The 23261-nt window shown below is 31.5% G+C and overlaps 1 protein-coding gene across 1 annotated transcript; it reads left to right on the top strand.

Annotated features, from left to right (window-relative positions):
• Positions 1-455: 455 nt before the first annotated feature.
• Positions 456-22979, top strand: LOC140057566 (uncharacterized). Its single transcript, XM_072103280.1, has 4 exons — positions 456-636; positions 19859-20011; positions 20972-21112; positions 22807-22979. The coding sequence occupies exons 1-4, from the start codon at positions 576-578 to the stop codon at positions 22977-22979; spliced, it is 528 nt and encodes a 175-aa protein (XP_071959381.1). The 5' UTR covers positions 456-575.
• The last annotated feature ends 282 nt before the right edge of the window (positions 22980-23261 follow it).

Below are 23261 nucleotides of genomic sequence, written 5' to 3'. Positions count from 1 at the left end.
ACGCGAGCTACTTAGTGGTAGTGCTTTATTTTTCTCTTTTTATCATAATTAACCTTAGAACGCACATTTAAGATAAGAAATGACCTGGTTTAATGTTTTAATTATTTGTACAAGACGTCAATAATTGCAGGTCCAGTGTCTTTAATTATTAATTTGTGTAGGCCTACAATCAAACACACGTATGTGACGTAGTGTTTTTTTTTTTTTCGATTTTCAATGATTTCAAAATAGGCTATAGTATGGTATGCGAAATGCCAAATAAACCTGATTTGTATTATTTGTTTTAGTATGAAGATAGAAAGCGTAGGATAAATGGCAGAGTGGCATGATTTTGCATAATTGATGCGGTAGATTGTCCTGAAACGCTTAGGGACTAACACGCCAAATAGGATATGGACAGAAGAATAAACACACACGCAGACGACTGTCAAGTTCAGTGATGCGTAGCGATTACGTAGGCCTCCTCCTACGTTGGTGGTGCATTCAATGCAATCGAGTCACAGAGATGAGTTGATATTGTTCGTTTAGAACCAAGGGAATATATAACTTCTACTACTTGTGCTGTATACGTTGCCATGAAGATTAGCGAAGGTTTTTATGTGATGCTTTTGCTGACTATACATGCCATAATTCACGGTAAGTTCTGTCAATTCTTTTAAATATTTGACATTTAATAGCAATAGGAAAATGGTATTTGATCTTAGTTGTGTTTTTTTTTTTTTTTTTTTTTTTTTTATTGATTTGCTCTACGTGATTTTCACACCGGTGCACACGAACACAATCTACTTGTGTGGCTTCTTATAATATTAATAAAGAATAACTGTTTTCATTAAACAAATATATATATAGGTAATAGAATGTAAACATTTGCATGCGATACGTAACAATGTATTACGTAGTTTTAGACATCGAATTTAAAAGTTTCCGCCATATATCCGTCGTGTGATGTGAGTAAAACAGTTTTTTTTTAACTTTTTAAGAACTGAATTGAGAATGTTTTACATCACTTAAGGAGAATCTTCAATGTTCCCCTTCCAACTTCTCTTCATTTACAACAAAACTTACTATGATTGAATTTCAAACGTTACACATTTTTTTTTCAATGCTTAATATTAGATGTTTTTAATATTATTTTAAAATTAATATTATACTATTTCTTTTTAAAAATTACTAATTAAAATTACAATACCGCAGTGTATCGTAAAGGCGTCTGGTGCACTGTGTTGGACCGATCGTGTGTTCGAATCCAAAGTTCCCCGCATCCCTTGTATCCTAGCTCACCTAGTGTACAAATGGGTACCTGGTATAGGTCAAAACACAACTTCAACATTGGATTTCAATCGATATGCAAATAAAGTACTACATAAAATAATCAAAAAGCTAAATCAAAACGATAACTATTGACTATTGTCTGCTTTTGTAAATATTTTTTTTAACCACTTTTTGGGCAAAATTTAATAACTATTTGACATTACACCAAAATATTAAATGACGAAGAACTAGATAATAGTATAATTACAGCTTCATTTTCCATTTCTTATCTCTCTATCTTGGCATCATCCAAAATATTAATGAATTTCTGTCTCAGCCCTTTTATTAAAAAAACCTTTTGTTAAATAGAATATTAGCGGTATGCATTTAAATAGGACGGCCTTTGCCTCCGTGCTACATGCGTGTTACGAATTGCAATAACGTATTACATCTCAAATTAATGTGAGCATAAAAAAGGCAGAACATAATAGTTTAATACATATAATATATATATCTAACAGCAGCTATTAAGCACAATAATACATATTACATTTCTAGTAATGGCACAAAATAGAATTTGTGTCAGATTGTTTCTCTATTTATATTGTACAATAAGAAATAGGTTATACAATTATGCAAATCGTATTTCTGTCATCTACTTTTTTCTTGCCTTATAAATTAATTATTTCTAACGTCAAAAACCTCTCCCTAACGTAAAAAAAAACATTTTCGCTAACGTAAAAAATCGCATCTCGCTAACCTAAAAACTTCTCGCTAACATTAAAAAAAACATTCTTTGCTAATGACAAAAAACATCTCGCTGGCGAAAAAAAAATTATCGCTTACTTCAAAAACTTCTTTCTAGCGGTCTCTATTCTGTTTCTGATCCCATCAATGTAAATTATACGTAAAATGTTATTTTGTTATCAGAATCATAGCCTATACCATTGACGGTTGTAGCCCACGTGGGCAGAATACTTGGTACACATCTGATGTAGGCAATTAATTGTATTCTTGAAATAGATCAACGCATTGACACATAACCCACGTAGGCCTACTTCTTGGAGAGCAAAGCAGTATTTAATGTTTTTGTTACTTGCATAGACCTGCTTCCAATATTTTCGTTTTCACTAGTGCAGCTAATTAAGATATTTAGTTTTTCAAAATACAAGATACGACGATTTCAAAATACAAGATTTACTAATATTATTAAACTACTAACGATTGGCCTGTTTTATCTGGTGCATCATTTTATTATTTTCTCTATTATCTTCATTATTCTCTCTGTTGAAACTCTAGACGATTCAATTGTGTTAAAATCAAGATAGCTTGGGAAATGAATGCTTCGGGTTGTCTTTTTTGTTTGCATAATTAATTGATATTAGATTAAAAAACATGTTGACGAAGCATTATATGCATGCATTTACCACTAGTAGTACTAGACCTTCTGCTGAGTGTTTAATACAGCTTTAAAAACTTCAAACTCAATATATAGGCCCATATAAGTAGAAGACTGTTAATGACTTATCGTCACCATAGTTTGCAAGGAGGAGATTTAATCCAATTTATATACAATCATGTAATAAACCAACTTAAAGATATATTTCACAAATAAATATCAAATAAAATAAATGTTAATAATAATTACTGGAATATGAAGCAGGCATCGAAATTAGAATCGCAAATTATAATTATTGAAAGTCGATATGTAATTCAATGCTTTATTGTCAAGTAATCCTATATTATCATTATTACTATTGATTTTTCCAATCCATTGACGTTTATTTAAAAAAAAAAAAATAGCAATTAATTCTAAGGAGGTAGTTTTCCTTAATTATCACGTGTTGTGAGGTAATCATTTTCCAATTAGTACGTCGTCGGAAAACTTTAAAACGTGAAGTGGAATAAATAATGTATTGTTATGGTTTAGATCTGAGATTACCGCGATGTAGGTTTGTTAAGTCGTGTTTAGCTTACAGTAGTCAAAAGACATCTCTTTAGGGAACTGATTATCAAGAACCATTTATACTGTATTCTCATCATCATGTCATACTCCTCTCCGTCATCCTCCTTCTCAACTCCATCACCATTATCATCATCGTCCTCTCCAACGTCATTATCCTCCTCTCCAACATCATTGTCATCTTCCTTCTCTCCATCATCATCATCATCATCATCATCATCATGACCTACTCCTCTCCTTTATCCTCCTCCTCCTCCACCTCCACCTCATCATCATTGTCATCTTCCTCCTCTCCATCCTCCTCTTCATGATCATCATCATCATAATCATCATCATCATCATGTTTTTCCTTCTCTACATCATCCTCATCACCATCATCATGTTCCTCATCCTCTTCATCATTTTTCTCATCCTCTCCATTATCATGTTCCTCATCCTCTCTATCATCACCATCCTCCTCCTTATCATCATTATCTTCATCATCATCCTCCTCTTTATCATCATCATCATCATCATCATCATTATCATCTTCCTCCTCCTCATCATCATCATCATAATCTCCAGTCACGATGTTGTAAAATGGAATATATGCACTCAATCTGTATGATAATTGTATATTTAACTAATATTGGGTAGGGAGCAAGCTCGGTGGTCTATAGGTACAGGATGAACGTCTGGTTAGTGATCTGGAGGTCGTGGGATCGAGTCATACCCGAAAATTATGATTTTTTTCGCAATTTTTTTCAATGTGGTAGATAAAGTACAAAATAATATCACAGTTCACAGTAGGGAAAACATCTGAACAATAACATAATCTGTATTGTGTTATTATTCCTCGCAGTAAAATCTTCAAATCTAATAAATTGAAATTGGTAGTCGCCATTTTTCGAAAAAAATCCTTGCACTGTCTAAAATAGTAAGAAAATGTGTGGTAGGCCTAATCAGAATAGTAACATATACTCTGTACTAATTCACGTTAAGCCAAAATGCTTAAAACAAAATTCAGCATTTTTTAAAGTACAATTTTGCTTGTTTTTTTTATGCTTGCGTGTATCATGTAACGATGCGTGAGTAATTCACAAAACATAAGAGAATGCGAACACTTGGGATCCACGCATTGTGTGATGTTAGGTAACCTATGGTCATTATTAATCAACGTTCGTTAATGTCATCACTGTGTTTATAATCATTGTTCCTTATTATCAAATTAATTGATATTAGGGTTATCATCTTATTAATACAACAAATGACCACTATTAATTGTATTAATGTTAATTATCTTTATCCACATATCCGGTAATCACTGATCATCAGTTTTGTCATGATCAGTTAGGCCAAAAAGTGTTTAAAGTTTTTAAAGCAGAGAATCGATTGAAAACTGGCTCTGGTGGATTTTCCCTCCTTGACTTTTAAATTTTAAATTTACTAAGCCAAAATTGTCTAAAATAATAAATTAATAAATGGTTTTAAAAAAGCTCATGCATGTACTCATTTATATAAAAAAAGTAATGCTCATCGTGTAAAAAAAGTAGACCGTATATTTATTTTTATTTGGTTTTGGTCATGGCTACATGACATTTTTGAGGCCTTATAATTATTACATTCATCAGTGTAATATTCATTCCATCACATCATCAGTACAAATAGTAAGAACCGTCAGTTTTATCAATGTTACAAATTATTTATTATAGCCTATCGCCGCAACACGTGACTTGGTTATGTTACACCACTGAATTCTGCTCGTATCATTATTATGAATAATTTAGAGGTAATACGTATGCAATGTGACACTGTGTTTTAAGATAACTGTAAAGTATAAAATAAAACAGAGAAATGTATATTATTCTGACTCATAATATGTTTGATTACTACCTTTATTCAATTATACTAATTCGTAAATTTGCACTTTATCTGATCACCTGTACCTAAATTGTGAAATTATTCGAATTAAGCCATGAGTCGATGCTAAGTACCAATACTAACTTGAAGTTGGATTAATTGATTGCATTATTGGAATGTGTACTGTAGGTTGATTGATGTCGTATTATATCATTATTGTACTGCCTATGCCTGTTGATGATCGATTTCATGTGTATATTTAGAACATTTAATTAAACTAGCATTATTTTAGTGTGTAGTGTGTTCCTGAAGATTAGCAGTAACTGTAAGTGATGCTTTAGTGTAAAGAACATTCATAATTGTCTACACATTATGACTGTATTTTGTATCGCCGATTCTTGTTTACTCTTTCTAACATTTAACGTCATCCTTGTATTAAATCATATCATCCTGTTCATTATCATCATCGTCGTCATTATCATCATCATCATCATCATCATCATCATCGCCATCATCATCATTATCATCATCATTGCCATCGTCATGATTATTGCCATCATCATTATCATAATCATCGCCATCGTCATCATTATCATCATCATCGCCATCGTCATCATTATCATCATCATCGCCACCATTATCATCATCATCGCTATCGTCATCATCATCGCCATCGTCGTCGTCGATAGTTTAAATTACATAATTTGATTATATTATATTGTGCCACTGCCTAAATGATTAAAATTGAGAGGTATTTTTTATGAAGTTCAGAAATCCACCGTTTATCCTACTGAAACTATACCCACTGCACATTATTTTAGGGAGTCACCAGAATGCTAACATCAATGTGTAACTACTATAAAACTGTGTACGGCAAATAAAGTGATGTGCCCATTTGAACATGATGATGTTATATCAATACAATATTTGGGCATATCACTACCATATAAGCACATCACATCTTTTCTTTTTTTTTCAAACTAATATGTAGACAGAGTTTAACTAACACATACTTTTGATTGTCCACACTAACACCTGTTGAATCAGTAATACTCCTTTTTTCTACAGTGGCTTAGCTGCTTCAAATTATTACGCTTAGTATAATGTCAGGCTTGAGATCCAAAATATCTGCTTGAAATTAGACTCACTGATTCCATTATTGAAAATCGATAGTTATTGCAATGTCGGCTGTCTCTCTTAAGGCCTCTGGGTAATTGTCAATACGCAAGTTAGCTTCGTTGTCCTTATCTACCCAAGAGTAGGCGAGATAAATCTAAGAATAATAAACCATATTGTACTAATGTTTTCTCAAATTTCATAAAAATTTCAGCATCGTAAAGCATTTGTCAAATGATGAGTTGTTTGCGATGTCATTTTCACAATGCAATTGCGGCCTGTGATTTATATTATGAAATAATAATAATACACATTTTTAGCTTCATTCATCATTTTCATCTCATAATAATGTAGTTAACAGTAATAATTTAAAAAAAATCCAATTAGTTTGTATGTTGCTCTTCACGACTAATACCTTATGTCTGTTAGGTTTCTGTGGGCCTATAAGACATTTATAGTAAAACATGACGATTATGTGATGCTCGAAGCAAAACACTCACCATACACTTGTTTTCAACGACAGATGCATGCCTTTTTAAAATTATTTTTAATATTAAAATCAAATTATTCCAGTGTACGACCGGGTATGTTCACGAAACATATAGAAAATTATCTAAACACAGTAATAGCATTGTATTTTCCTAGGCCTACAGTAATTAAAGTTTCATTTAATCTAAGATATTATGAATTTCGATGAAAATAATATTAAAGTCATATGTAGGAATGTTGCTGTTGATATTCACAGCGTAATTTAGTTTGACTTGTTATTCCCATCAAAGGCAGTATAAATACTTTATCTGGATGAAACTTTTCGAATTTATTTTGTTTTCTGTAAAAAAAAAAGTGCCTTTTTGTTATCGTATTGTAAATAAACCTTTTATTTTAATCGTTGACTTTAAAAAAAAGTTTAAATAATCATGTGTGAACTGTCATTTCAATTTAATCTAATTAAAAGACTTTCCCTAAGAATTTAGTTGTCTTTTTTATTTTAGTCCATCACCAGTAAGTCGGTGTTTCGATTTGTGTCTGGAAAATACGTTATCATTAGCTTAAGTATTTTACGTATGGAACGCCATATGTGCTAACATAGTTATCTTTTTATAATATTAATTTGAAACAAGGTCTAGAACCTAGACTAAATCTAGTATGAATATTCATTAGTCTGTATTCCAATGACAAACTACGACTCAATGAAATGGTTCATAATCCTACTTTTGAATCGTGTGAACGCCACGTGGTTTGATAACATAACAGATAACAGACGATATAATTGTATCTAGTTTGTGTCACGGGCGTACAACTATCTATTCAAGAATTTGATTTTACAGAATGTTGCTGAGGAAGATATAGGTCACGAATTCAGTCGATTATGTAATAACCTTGAGAAATATCATTGCGTAATGAATTGACCTCGTTTTCAGCGCGTAATGAATTGACCTCGTTTTCAGCGCGCTACATCTCTCAGTAGCTGAGAGCAAGGGGTAATTTTGATTTACGAAGAATGCTATTTTAGAATAAATTAGAATGCTCATTTGATATTTATTCAATCATATTATTTTGTAGTTATAATAATTTCTTTATTAATCTTGAAGTTTGAATATATAAATATATACCGTAGTTAGTTTTTCCTTTTGAATTAAACAAGTAAAATACCCATGTTTTCACAAATGTAACCATTGTTTGTTTTTACAAACGTTCATAAACTTAATTAATATTTGATACGCGGTTTCTAAATGAGAATGACTAGTAACTAATAATTATGAGTAGCATCATTATTTTCACCCGCCATGTTTATTTAACTTATTCAGATGTACATTCATATATGTTTATTGGTGATGGTTTTCAAATAGTATAAACATCATATACTCTTGAATTCTCTGTATTGTTTGTTGTTTCTTATATTTATTATTTACACAGATTATAATAATTCCTTTGATAAGGCATCATACGTATTTATTCTCATGCATGTTTGCATTGATATATTTTGAGTGTCTCAATTGTATTCAATAATACATATTTACCATAGTATCTTTTTTACTGATTGCTCACATGACAGCTTTTTGTTTAATTATGTCTGATGTGAATGAATGAATTTTGACCTCTCACCTGCCGACATAATTGCGCGCGACATTGTTACAGACGCGCCCGAACTCTAGGCCTATTATCATGTTGTAAATATTCCAGACAGGTACCTGGTTGTTTATTACCAACTGTTGGCTGTCTGTAACTGCTGAAACCCGTACCTTGTAGTCTGTCTCTTATTTTATTGTTTAGTACGTTAGCGTTATTTTGCACAGTTGTTTTTTTTATCGCCAGCTGACTAGCTGGCTCGCCAAACTTTCCATCTTCAAACTCACACGTTTGGTTTCTATATTTTAATGAATTGTGGCTTCAATGTTTAAGAATGATATTTACCTTTATAACAATGTATATTATAAGCATATGATATGTGCCAGTCAGAGTAATAAACTTCTCATTTGCTTACTATCACATATAATTATTACCTATACAAGTGTGCCTTATGCAGTCATCTTGCATTTCAGAATTCTATGCTTTGTCTTCTTTTTCTTTTCACGTTTTATAATACTGTTATATCTCAATTGTCGAAGGACGATTATCATTCGTTGTCTGCATGATGTTTTAGTATTATACCATTGACAACTATAGCAATTATTGAACTGCATTCCTGAAAATTGATATCGTTTTATACTAGTCAATAGTCAAAATGCAAAATGCATTTGTTAATTATGCTGATTAGGTCAATTCATATTTCTATCTCCATCTTTATATACGTTGCCATCATCAGTGGGGTGTGTGGAAAGCGACGACCTCGCTGTTCTCATTGCTTCTAGGCCTAATCATATTAGGTATATTTTTCCGGGTAAGTTGGGTTTATTGGCGCAACTATCGCTAACTTTGGTAGGCGTAGGGACCACGGTAAATAAATAAGCATGAATGTGATATATCGCATACATGTTTTACATGTAGTATCGCTACCTGTACTGTACCTGGCCATCATTACTATGGTACCGCCTGGGTAACTTTACCAATACTAGCCATTTAACTGTTACCCGTACGATATATTATATTTAGGTGTAATTATTCAATAGGGCCTATTGAATAATTACACCTATAGTGTTATAATGGTGTTATAAAATGGCAATACTGAAACATTCATCTTCTGTAACATAGCTTCTTGAATCGATTCTGCTCATACTCTAGTAAAAGTGAACTGTAAATAGATCACGTAGAATACTCTCTTAAATGTAAGACAGAAATAGTAGCAGGAAATGATTTGTCACAGTGAACATCTCGTATATTAAAATCTACCTTCCCCAGATAATGTAGAGCAAGTCCATTATGTTGTGCGCATTTGTTAAAGTCAATGTGTACATTGTTCAATTGCGATTAATGGTTGCTCTTACGTCATCTTTTTACTGAAAACTATTCTTTTGAATCCCATAAAGAACTGTCTATATTATAAGAGAATAAAGTTGAGAAAATACAGCTTGTTTAGGTTAATGGGGGATTGACTCTATTATTAGTAAAGCAGAACACTTGGATTGAATTTGTAAGCTAGATAAACGCAGTATTGTATGTTATGGCAACAAAATGAATATAGGCCCTAAATGCTATTAAAATAATGATGAGTCCCATCGGTTTAATATCCAATCGTTAGAATAAAGGATAATAAAATATTCTGCACATTCACTACCGTGTTTATACATAACACACCTATGTTCTGAAGAAAAGCTGTATTCTATAACTCAATTGCTTCCATCTTTATTCATTATCAAATGCTCGGAGACAGGCCATTCAAAATGGCAGTAGGCAGCACTCTTTTTTCAAAAGCGATCGACCATTGCATGCTCCGCGTTTGCAAACAATTTTTGGAAAACCAAAAGCTGCCGTAAAGCAGTACAATTAAAACACTTTCTTGCAATAGATTAAATGCTGAATCTAAATAGCACGTGATTACCAATGAAATGGCAATGATATACTCAGATGACGTGTTATAAAAATTATTGTCCATGATCCTTCAATCTTTTAACTAGGCCCTACTACTTCATTTTCCCCATCTTAAATTAGACCTACATACTGTACATTGTATTCTTGGCTGTTTTGATAGTGTTTTGAAAAGATTTCGTAATCATTTATATTGGTTATCGTAGTTTCTACTTATAAAAGGTTCGTTTTGGAAGAAAACATAACGAATATGTGACATAAACTAGGATATCAATAAATTGTCATAGTCGGCTTTCATCGCAGCTCTGTTTTCATACTCAAAATCAATTCTAGCATATAACCTAAAAACAACTGAAAAGGTTAATACTTGGTTTAACCGAATTGTCCTCTGGGGAAATACATTTGTTTTATATCTTGTTAAACTAAGGGTTGAACTAACTTGTCTTCGTTCCTTGACATATCATTTCTCATTTTTATGATTACAATTTTTGCTTATTTCTATATTAAGACATTCAACCATTTTGATCGTTACGTTAATTATACACATTGGTCTTCGTCGTAATTCACTTTAAATGCGGAATCAGTCATAACGAAAGAGGATACTTGTTTGTATCTCACATCACATCAACTTATTTAAATACAAAATACATTACGTCATTTTTTCCCTTCAATATTATAAATTACATGATTAGTACTCAATCGTCCCCCGTGGTCATTTTAAGTTCAAGAAAGAATTATTACTAAATTGACATTTTTTTACTATTATTAAACATAAATAACAGCAACTAACAGACTTCAAATTGTATTAAATTCATCTCTTTTTGTGACTCTTCTTCATTCTAAAAAACAATTCAGTGCAGAGGTTTACGTATTAATTGGAAAAAGCTTTCCAGATCCATTAGAATTACTTTAAAAGCTAGAAAATAAACACATCCAGATAAGTTGATAATGGATTCGATATGCTATCATTTATGATCAAATGTTTATTGTTTAAAAATCTTAAACACAATGTGTTTTATCACCCTTATTGTTAGAAAATTAACTGCACTATAACAGGCCATCACATTAAGAATACACAATTGGCCTAGTTATGGGCTTGGTTATTTATGCATGGTTTCATAACAAAATTGAAAATAAAGTAATTGATCATAAATCATAGCCATATTTTTGTTCTCTTGTAAATGTTGTATTACCTTATTTATTACCTTTATTTATGAATGAAACATTAATTCAATTTAAAATTAATTTTTTTTCAAATTCAAAATTCTCTTAAAGATGTAAATTTCTCAGAATGTAAAATAGGTATAAAACAAGATGTTTTAAAAAATATTTTCTTTAAATTCCTGCAAACTGACATTAGTTATCAATTAATAATGTAGTACATTCACTACTACAGTTTCTAAAAATGTTCAATAGTAGGTGTCTTTTGCATGGTTTTCTAATATTTAATTCGGCCTACGATAAGACAGTAACTTCACCAGTAACGATACCGTATTTATGCTATTTAAAAATAAGTCAATTCGGAAATGTTGTTTGTCTTTGAAAATGATCAAAAAATGTAATAAAATTCAGTCGTATCTCATAGTTATTCCAAACCTCCCACTTAAGTAGGCCTCCCAACATAAATGGCTCATCACAAGCTTTATAATTGGCTTACATCTGATTTGTAATAATCGCAGTAACAAATAACTTCGTGTATCGTTGTATCCTATCCTTTTGCATGGCCTCCACATTCGAAGATTCTTGAACTCTCAGCATGTTGGATGGAAGAAAACCATCCGGTTGTACATTAAAGTAGGCCTCTCCTTGTGCATATTTCTCTAACGATTTAATTGGCTTAATTCAGATTTGTAATACTCGTAGTATTTAATCACCTCTTATTCTTGTTGTGTATTTTTATAGTCGTCTTCCATAATGCACTTAAAGATAGGCCTAACGCAAAGATTACATCACAACGTAGGATAATATAAAGCATACTGTAGTTTTGACATAATCTTATTTGGCCTAGTGTAAACTAAACACAATATAATAAGGAGGTTTATTCTTTACTGAGGTCACTTCAGGCAGTAGTAACAGTTTCTGTATTGTCGTCATAAACCCATACCCATTCTCACATCCCCCCCCCCCGCCCCATAACCAACCAGAATGATGGCAATTAAACCATAGCAATCATTGATAATTGTAAGTAGTCTATATTAACAATTCTCAATATGAACCTTGTTCATTCGCTCCTCATTGCGTATTATAATGTGGACAGAAAATGCATATGGGTCAAATATACAAAGCATCACTGCGTTCGATTGATTGAGTCAGAAGAGTGACATGTGTATACATTTATATAATTCATCATCAGCAAAATTATCTGAAAAAAGAACACAATATTAGAAATCTATAAAAATAGAAATATCTCACAAGTTTACTTACAATTCTAGAACGTTTGGAACTGAATCTGTTAAATATCTGACTAAATGAATGTGTTTAATGTTGCTAGTCAGGGCTCATGACAACTGCGTACTTTCTATATCGCGCATTTTAAGCATATCAAATACAGAAAATGAAACAACTAAACACACAAAAACACACATAAGTATATTGAAAAAATGACATACATCAAACTATTTTCTCGAACTTCAGACACGTTTAATTGGAAGAAATTGCAACGTCATCCATATGCAAATTATGAATCCCAATCTTTTTTACAATATTTCCTTAATTTTAAAATGTTTTAAATATAATATTTAGGCCTGAAAGATATCCTTACAAAACTTGTTATTGTAGACTTATTGTTTATTTTTATTAAATTTGGCGCCCGAATCACCTGTATAATATGCAAATCTCCACTATATTTGAATAATATCATAGGCAAATTACGCATTTACGTGTACCAAATGTGGTGCATGTATCATAGAAGAGTTGGTTAGGTTAGGTTATGGTATATGAAACAGGCGTCATATATCTAAAACATGTGATACCGTATCGCATAGCTTGCCTATTATATATGACAAACTTAGGATCCGGGCCAAACGTGGTTTGTAAAAAAAACATTATTCCCTTATGATACTTTATTGTGTTTTAGTTTAAGTATGTCTGCAACGCAATCACACGATTAGGTAAGTTCAACAATATAACTATATCAGCGGTTTCTTATCCCTACAATGTAGAACGCCATATTAATGAGAATTTTTGCATCACTCTATCAAACATAATTTATTACCGTTTAGATTTATTTCATGATTAAACGGATAAATTACGTTTAAGGGTTGATCACGAAACATACATAGGATAAAATAACTTTGCCACGTACTATATATCTATACTATTGAAATGTTACAGGTATTTTCTTTGAAATTAAAAAATATAAAGAATTAAAAATTGAAAAAACAAATCACCCGATATATTCTCAGTCCTGCATCTCTACAATAACATTATTTGTTCACAGTATCGTAAGCAAATTCAGTGAACAATATCACGTAGAGGAAAAGAAAAAAGTTACGTTTAGCGTTATACTGGAGTAATTTAGATATAGAGAATCGTCTAAAAGATAATTGCACAAAATAATGTCAGTCTTAATTTGTTTGTGCAAAATGAATGGACATTTAAGTATGATCCATAATTTCTTAACATTTATCAGATGTAATAACTGAAAATGTATCCTTAGACTGTTATACAGAGAACAAAGTATATGAAATCAATCCTGGAAAGCAAAACTACCAAAATCTGAACTTGTGTAAATTAGAACAATAATGTTCATATCATGATGTAAATTATCTTGATTCAAATGCAATAAGAGAATTGCATATTTTCTCAGCTTACATTCAGTTGTCATTTTTACTCGAATGCTTGTATTATTGATCCAAATTTATACTTGTCAAAACAGGTCTTTATCGACTTAAATCACAGACATACACTATAACCATGGAGTAAAAAAATCTTTCATGCTATAACGTATTACCAGCCTACACTATCAATGTGTGTGACACAAAAAATGTTCTTTGGCCATATATAGACATAATGATGTCATAGCATTATTATATTTCAACATATTAACTACCATTTTTGGGCACATCAAACTTTTTGTCAAACTAGTTTGATAGTGTAGACAAAACCAATTACAATCATCCTATTCTATACATCATCTATCCAATCATGGTTTATTTTACACTATTAAACTGTATGTGATAAAATAATGTGATGTGACCATAATATGGACATGATGATGTCATATCACTACCATATTTGGTAGTTTTGAAAGATTATTTATATTGTTTATGGAATATGCTGTTCCAGTTCGTCCATATGATCAACATAATGCACTGTAAAGCAAAAAGAGCCCGTAGAAAGCCCAGCGAATAGTCCGGGTCGACGTTCTGGTTAGTCGGCCTATTTAACTGAAAAACCCAAAAAAAACTTTAAAAATTTGAAACTAGATGAGATGGGTGTGGTATCAAACTGTTCCCAGTCCCAACATATTTAAGTCCAATATAATTGAAAAAAAAATAATCGTTTGTGATTTGTTTAAAACTCTTGTTAGTCTTGTTTGATTCAAGGCAATCTACAGCAGGAGCACGCCTTGCCAAGATAGGAACTCGTAACAGTTTTTTTTATCTTTGTCTGGCTGCGAAAACAGTACTGTACTATGTACATATTCTCCGCAGCGCGCAGTTGTAGTTAATTGCCAATGTTATATGATTTTATTTTTATCTCTGAAAAAGTGTACGTATTTCAGCTTTTGGTTTAGACTATAGTCTTGATTTTAACTGAAAATGAAATAATACCTTTTTTATTAATTAACTGTACACGGAGCCTGCTTTGGTACTTTTGCATAATTCATGACACCCCCAACTGTGATTTATAGAAAAATAATCAATAAGAAACTCTAATCACTTATGCATTATGTAAATTTTAATCTTATTGTGCTTCATTTGATAAGGTTAATTTTTCTATTTCTAAAAACAAAAACGACATGATTATAAGTTGCAACTCTTTGATTTGGCATTTGCAAAGTCTATCAATTTCCATCTAAAATTTAGAGTATTAAATATTGAAAAACCATCGTGCGTGCGTTAAGTTGAACGTTCATTGAAAATAATATTGTATTAAATTCCTGTCAGTCAAGCGCCAAAATGTATATATCGTCTGTCATCTTCTGGCCAATCACAAGCCGAGATCGAAATCAAATTCTCGCGTTATAGTCCTAAGTGTTCTAGCTAACGGTAAAGTTAAATTATATTATGTTTAAACTAATTTACAGCGATATAATGTCTGAAAGTGAGTGCACATTGTGTTGAATTTGAAATGTATAGTCTAGTATATAGTCGATCTTTATATGTGCCAAAATATTTATCTTTTTTCTAATAAATTAAGTCAAAACTCCGCCTAGGCCTACGATTGGTTTAAAAGAAAAACATTTCGTATCTTTAACCATTTTCTCATAACCTAACTATTATATGAAAAGTTATATCTGCGTGCTTTTCGTCAGATGATTCGTTGGCTTTAAAAGCCATATAGCCTATTAGAGAAAACACATCACAATTTTGAACTAATTCTAAAGATTTGCAAATATACCTCGGTGACTTACCTAAATGACAGGTTGAAGGAAACACAACTTTACGATTCGTACCATTTGTCATAATAACATACACCATTAACATAAACTTCAAATCATAAACGCGTCATGAATTTCGGCTTGTCTTTATGCTGGAAGCAAAATCCTCCTGAGTTAAGAATTATCTCTTATTTTTCGGTAAGCTGGGGATTTCATTTTATGGGGAGGATAGTTTTTTAAGAATGTTTTATCACGATTACTGAGTGATAAATAGCTCTGTGGATTTCTATGTCGTCGGTTTGTCGAGACCATGTTTAAATAAAAACTCAGATCTATAATAATGCTTTAAAATGTGTATAGAGATCCAACGATTTAAAATTACACTAAAAGTTCTTAATCATCTTTACTGCATTGACGTGTTGAGGAAGTCGTTTTGTTAAAGCTTCTTTAAGATTCAATTAAATTATTTGTTCTACCTACGTCATCAAAAAGGATTTATTTATTGCTCTTTAAATTATCAAATATTTGTACTTGCCTTCAGTTAATGAGACATTTTGATTTAGAATAATTGATTGATAAATTACCAAAGCAACCCGAACTAATCTTTGACATTTATAAAATAGCAACATATTCAATAACTAAAATAACTTATTCTGCTGAATACCAATCGTGGTGTGTGAATGGTAAAGCTTGTTTTCTACTGGGACGCATCGTAAGCCAGTTGACCAATGAGTGACATTTCGGATACTTATCTCTTCTGATTAGGCAATGTATTAATTTATCCCAAACACGTCTTGAACGAAACTCTCAGTACAATTATAATTATACTGGTAGCAACCAGAATCACCATTAAATATACGTTTCAAATCTGATCAAATCATTGATATGTATTTGTACACATCGTACATTCTATTTCTTCTTTTACTAGAAAACACGTGTTACGTTATACACATCAACCTTCATCTTCGTTTTTTTGTTTTCATATTTTTTGTAACAAACTTCCAAATACGTTTTTGACATGAATTGAAACTCATAAAATCGGCAGTAACAAGTTCAACTTAAAGGTTAATTAAAATGTGTCCTGTTCTTCGGTCTTCAAAGTGTGTGTTATTAATGTACACTGCTTACAGGCATTGTTTTGTGTTTTATCAATACCGATGTGTTTTCACTACAACATGCAATGATAGAGGTGACAAGGTACTTCGTATCTATGTCTTTGTATGACACCATAAATAGACAATGTTGACGACGCATGCGTATAAGACGACACGCTTTCTCCTGTGTTTACATGAATCACGATATCCATAACAGTAATAGTACTGTATAGATAAAAGGCAAAAAAAAAAAAAAAATAGATATATTATGTTTTCCTTACATTTTCAAAATGAACACCATTTTAACAAATCTGTAGACCTATTACTATGATTTCTTTGTGTTACATGGTTTTAAACCATCTTTCTCTCTCAACGCTTTGGCAAAGTGTAATGTTCCAAATGCTTTATAAGCCTATTATGTTTCAAGCTGTTCTCAGTTAGTGTCTTTCTTTCCAATTATAATTTATTCGTGTAAGACAACAATTCCACCAACTGAACTTTTATCAAAACAATGCAAATAATTATAGCCTAATTATAGCACATATATTACTGTATTCACGTTCAAAATTACTAGGCAATCCCGAAAGTGATATCTTTCTTATGAAACATACCCAATTCCAACAACTGCATTTTTTCTTTTAACAGCACTTCAATCCAAATAATAAGCATGTATTTGAACTGCATTACTATCATTACTATGAATTATTAAATTAGTAAACAATAATGAAACATTATCCAGTCGATTTCATTCAGTAAAGCCTGTAAAATGTAATGTACCTATAATAATGTAATGAACATGATGAAGACCACCGTATTTGGGAATATCACTACCATATATACCAACAATTTTGATACTGTAGACATAGCTTAATATTTGTTTTGATGATGACGATTTCTAATGTATGCCTTAGTAATTACCTGATTGTTTTCTTTGATTAGGTATCGCCATACGTTTAAATTGACCTGTTCTAGATTTTGGCAAAGTAAATACTGTATTGCTATTCTATCGTTTGTAAATCTCTAGAACGTCCACTATTATATACGTAACTGTAGTGCAGCGCAGGTAGATTATACATCTTAAGTAACTATCTTATGATGAATATGTTTTTGTTGCATTCTATTCTTATGTAAATATCTCCATTTCCTCTAACAATTACTAGTATCGTTTTATTCTACGCAATCCAATTATCTCTAATTTATTTGTAGTTAGGATGTCATCATAAGATACGAATATGCCATCATTTTAAATCATAATTATAATGTGCATTTGTCATGCGACCGTATCCATCGGCAAGATTCTGATTCTGCACAAAATGGCACAAATAACAAAAGTACAATATAATAGCGTTACGTAGGTATACTGTACAAACGTCCAAACGTGTTCATTTCACATATTCAAATAAAATCAGCAAAGGGTCTGTAGTAGTGTTTATAATTCCCCGCCTTCTGTCTCTTCTTTATTCAAAGAATACTATGTATTAACTTCAATAAAACCAATTTTAATAAAGCATTACCGGTTTGGAAGTGTCCATTTTAGGCGCATTTTTGCGCTTATTTTTTGTTACCCTATACCTATGCAAGTAACAGCAAACAGTCTCATAGGGGTTAAACTGAAATTGTAACAAGTTAAAAAAGAAAATAAATGCTTACATTTAGAACAAAAATATGGATTTAGAGGGAAATTGCAGATGATGGTACATATTATTATCGGTGACTAAGAATTACTTCAGAGAGAAGAAGGCTATATGATTGAATTAATCTGACTGAGGATGTTGGAGGTGTTTACATGCTGGTTCATTGGTTTAAAAAAGTTAAAATGTTAATCTGTAGAGTTTTGCTCATTTTTCACGCATGGCTGTGTTTTTTGTGTGTATAAAATGAATTGATAGAATCGTTGTAAGTCAACAACAGGTCGACCATGACCAAGCGTAGCATACTTAACAACTATCATGAACCTAATCATGCCATTGCATACGCTAATAATAAATACACTAGGCATCTACACTGTCTATAATCTTCACTCGTAAAACCTTGAAACTGAATAAAGATTCGCTCGCAAAGCGGTAAATAACGATACTTAACCAAGCTAGCTCGGTTTAAGAAACTCTTTAATAAATGGGTTGATGGAATGTTATTTAAACGGGGTATTTCAGTCATTGTACGAGCCTTTTAAAAGCATGTACTTCGAATGGAAGCTACGTTTAACCATGTTCTAGGTTTGTTGCCAAAAAGTAATTGAACCTTTGACCTATGATGGTGATGAATAATTTTTTTCTGATTTAAAATGTGTAGTTTAATACCAGTTACAAAGATGAATTTGTGTAATTTTAGAATCTTCTAAAATACCGTCAGTATATTAGTTTGCAATCGTATACTACAAGGTGTTTTTGCTTTAAATTATCGCATGAAAATGTAGGTTTTTTTCTTAGTGGACTACTAACCTGACATCACATAGAGCTATTATGCACCTCCATTCCGTTGTATTGATTCCAATTGTGCAGTTGCTTACAAAGTACGGAGATATATGAATTGGTTTATTATTAGTTTATCTCCTTAAATACAATTGCATGTTAGTATGTATTCGTAAACATATTTAAATATAATGAGACAAACACAAATAATTGTATTTTGGAACATCTGGGAACACTTATATTTTGTAAATCCTGTATATGCATTTTAGTCTGTATGTTTTTACTGTACTGTGTATTTTACTTTGTCTTCTAATATTTTACTGATTTTATTCTATTTTATAAGTTGCCATGAGAAAACTAATTTCAAATCTTTCGTTAAATTATTTAACAAAGTTATCTTGTATACTTCTAGGTATGAATAAGCCTACAAATAATTGTTAATTCCGTTTACTTTGAATTGTCTCGTGAATATGCATTTAGTATACTCAGTCCTGGAGAATTAGACCTACACTTCATGATTAATAACCTATTCTATACAGTAGGTTTTTACCGAATCTCACTTTATTATTTTATTTATGTATTACAATTATTTTATCCCATCCTTACATTGACTAAGTTCATATTGTTATACATTATAGTATGACGTTTTAATTTGTGATTTTCTTTTCCATAGGAAAGTGTACATCATTAATATACGGTTCAACAGATATCCCATGCAAAGATGACAACTGCCTCTCTATACTCCCCCCTCTGACGAGTTCTTCGACAGCACAGAAAACAACTTCTGAAGACACTCAGAATTCAACGCCACATCCAAAAAGCAATGGTACGTAAATGTTTCATTTTTCTTTAATATTTCCTGTTTTATAATTAAATTAAACGTTTTTATTTACATTTGCCATTTAAAGGCCATGTGCGGGCAAAAAAATTCTATTGATCATACATTCCAATAATTATCGATCTATAGTTTCCCCTATGTTTCATAATTTTTGGGATTTTATTTGTGTTACACGAGCTTGTTGAAAATAAGCACTTTCTTATCAGTGGGGGATAGTTCAAATTACACAGTAAAATCTCTATTCTTTTGTACACAAATTTTGTAAATAGAGAGGCATTTTAAAAAGCTATGAAAAATAAACAGTGTGGTAAAAAATGTTATCAGATGACTAAATATAGGTAATATAACTTGAATATTACATTTCTGGTATTTTTATTCAACTTCAGATTTTTATTTTCATGCTATAGCAAAAATTATCCACTGTATATCCACCATCTTTTTTCACCTACTAGGGACCAGACATGTTATTACATTAGGTTAACTACCTAACTACTGAAAAAAAGTCTTTCTGGTTTTTATGGAAGAATTTTGCCAAATTTTGTATTTGACCATATTAAGGGAAATTCATGTTTTTTCGTCTTGATTTCTGTTACAAATATTTGATTTATGTACAATTAACCAAATATTATATTTAAAATTCATGCCTGTACCTGAGCTTTAACATTCGCCAAGTTGAAACTTGGTTTTAAAGTTGATGTCATAATGATAAATGAAATGAAAAAGCTTTTCTGACAATAAAGTTAGCCGACATTCGTTCCTTCCTCTATTTTTAGTACCTATGAACAAAATTAGGTTGTTTCAGTTGTGTATTCATGATTTGATTAGGCTACTGAGACATTTTACATACTGTAGTCGCAATGATAACACTGATTTTAGGCCTAACAATGTTTCCGTAAAAAGATTGACCTAGAATGAATTTTACTATTCTATAACTTTCGTATCTTTCAGAATCATTGAACCAGTCTGATCAGAAGGTTTATTTTCAAAACAATTCATCTATCACATTAGCTTGTCCAAGACTTGGGAATTACAAGCAAAGTTATGGAAAGTATAGGTGGACAAAAATTAAACCAAACGTTGAAATATTAGGTATGCATTTTTTAGAGAAAAGAATATTGGACACAATTACATCCATAGCGTGAGAGTGGCCAAGATATTTGACATAAATAGGGGTACAGATACACAAAATGAATTCGTCTTAGGACTTTGTGCTTAGACGGACCATTATAAGCAATTAATTATTTTCATAAAAATATATTTTCACACATGAATCATATTATTTTGGTTTATTTCTGACAGATAGTCACACATTAAAATAAACGTTGACATTTAGGTAACTATTATTCAAATATATTTTCACAAAATAATCAGCCATCTCATTAGATTATCAAAGATTGTAAATAACAAAAATGTATTCTGGGAATGCATGAAACAAAATCATACAAAAATATGCTTATTTACTCATCATCATTGTCGATGTCATTCTCATCTTCATCATCATCATCATCATCATTAAAGTCACCGTCATCACTATCACCATAATAATCATCATATCATCATCAACATTGTCAATGTCATTATCATCTTCATCATCATCATCATTAACGTCACCGTCATCACCATCATATTCATCATCTCATCATCATCATCAACATTGTCATTATCATCATTTTCATCATCATCATGAACGTCGTCGTCATCACCATCATAATATTCATCTCATCATCATCATCATTTCTAAATATGGAGTGAACTTAACCTTACTGATTTATACATATCGAAAAAAAGTAATTATATGATATAATGCACTGTGCAGTTATTGAGTCGATCATTAATATTAGAGCTTTGAATATACCCATCATATACTTAATGGTTCGAGACTTACACAGCACATTCACTGACTTCATCAAAGGTGAACTGCCAAATAGGTGATATCTAAATGTTTATGATTAAATTTGGTTAGAAAAAACATGCATAGGTCAGTCATTTCAGAAAGAGACCCGTCACGACTGCTTGCCCTTAGCAGTAGCTTTTAATCAATTAAAAATGTCACATTTTTATAGTAAACGACATCTTTATCGATTTTTGAATTTTTTGCAACTTGGTCGATTTGACATTAAAAGTTTTACCAAAATACTACAGTAGTATGCGCACAGGCACACTGTCAGTGAAGCATAACGAAGATCAACTTGTTCCGCGCTAGAAAAATGATGTAGTTTAATTTGAAGCTATATTTTGTAATGTTTGCCCCGATGATAATTACTGATTTCCTGTGAGGTTTCTATAATTCTTCTAAATTACCTCCTCAGGGAGAATTCACTGCCTTATCAAAGAGTATCATCATTAACCTTTTCCAAACTTACGCATTATTCACTTTCCATATCTCTCCCTCCCTCATCGGTCTTCCTCACAATTTCTTTCTCTCCTCTACCTTATTATTATCACTTTATTATTTCTCTCCCACCAAACATTTAAAATATGGTCTCTTGGTCTTAGAAGAATACATGTTAGGGATAATGGTTAATGTGAGTAACTATTATGGAACATCAACTAACAGAATTTGAAAGAAAAATTGTTTAAGAAGGACAATATATTTAATGTTTGCACATGCAACATATTGATGATGATTATCATCATAAAAGAGATGAGGTATTATGACATGCTCAAATAACTATGCCACTACAGTAGTTTATGTACATGTACATCCTAACTCATAACCATTTGATGCATTTGTCATGCCTCACATACCGTAGTTTATGGTTATTCTTCTACTCTTCTAACAGTACTCAGTGAAGGGGCAGAACCTCTTCGGCGCACAGATCTGAATTTAACAGTGAACAAGACACATTACGTAATAACAATTCGGAATGCGAAAGCGACTGATGCCGGATCGTATCAATGTACAGTAGGCGAATCGATCATACATACGGCACATGTTTTCATGATAGGTACGTAAGATTATGTAAACAAAACATTTGTTTGTTTGTTAATGTGTGTTGTATACAAGCTATTGTTGAATCATGATATTCCTACATAATACTCACATCAGTATACCTGTATAGTGTGTTAATTAATATGTTATACATCGAGTGACTACTAGTGACTAATATTATTTATAACTATATCCCTGCAGTACAGATTTATTTCTGAGTTTCCGTAACTCATTGCAGCTCAGGCGATCCTACTCAATATTGTGAAAAAAAAAACCGTTCACAATATAAATACAATATCCTTTATT

This window comes from Antedon mediterranea, chromosome 8 (assembly GCF_964355755.1).
Source record: "Antedon mediterranea chromosome 8, ecAntMedi1.1, whole genome shotgun sequence".
In the NCBI taxonomy this organism is placed as follows: domain Eukaryota; kingdom Metazoa; phylum Echinodermata; class Crinoidea; order Comatulida; family Antedonidae; genus Antedon; species Antedon mediterranea.
Note: the sequence above shows the minus strand (reverse complement) of the source record. Positions and strands in the feature narration are given on the sequence as shown.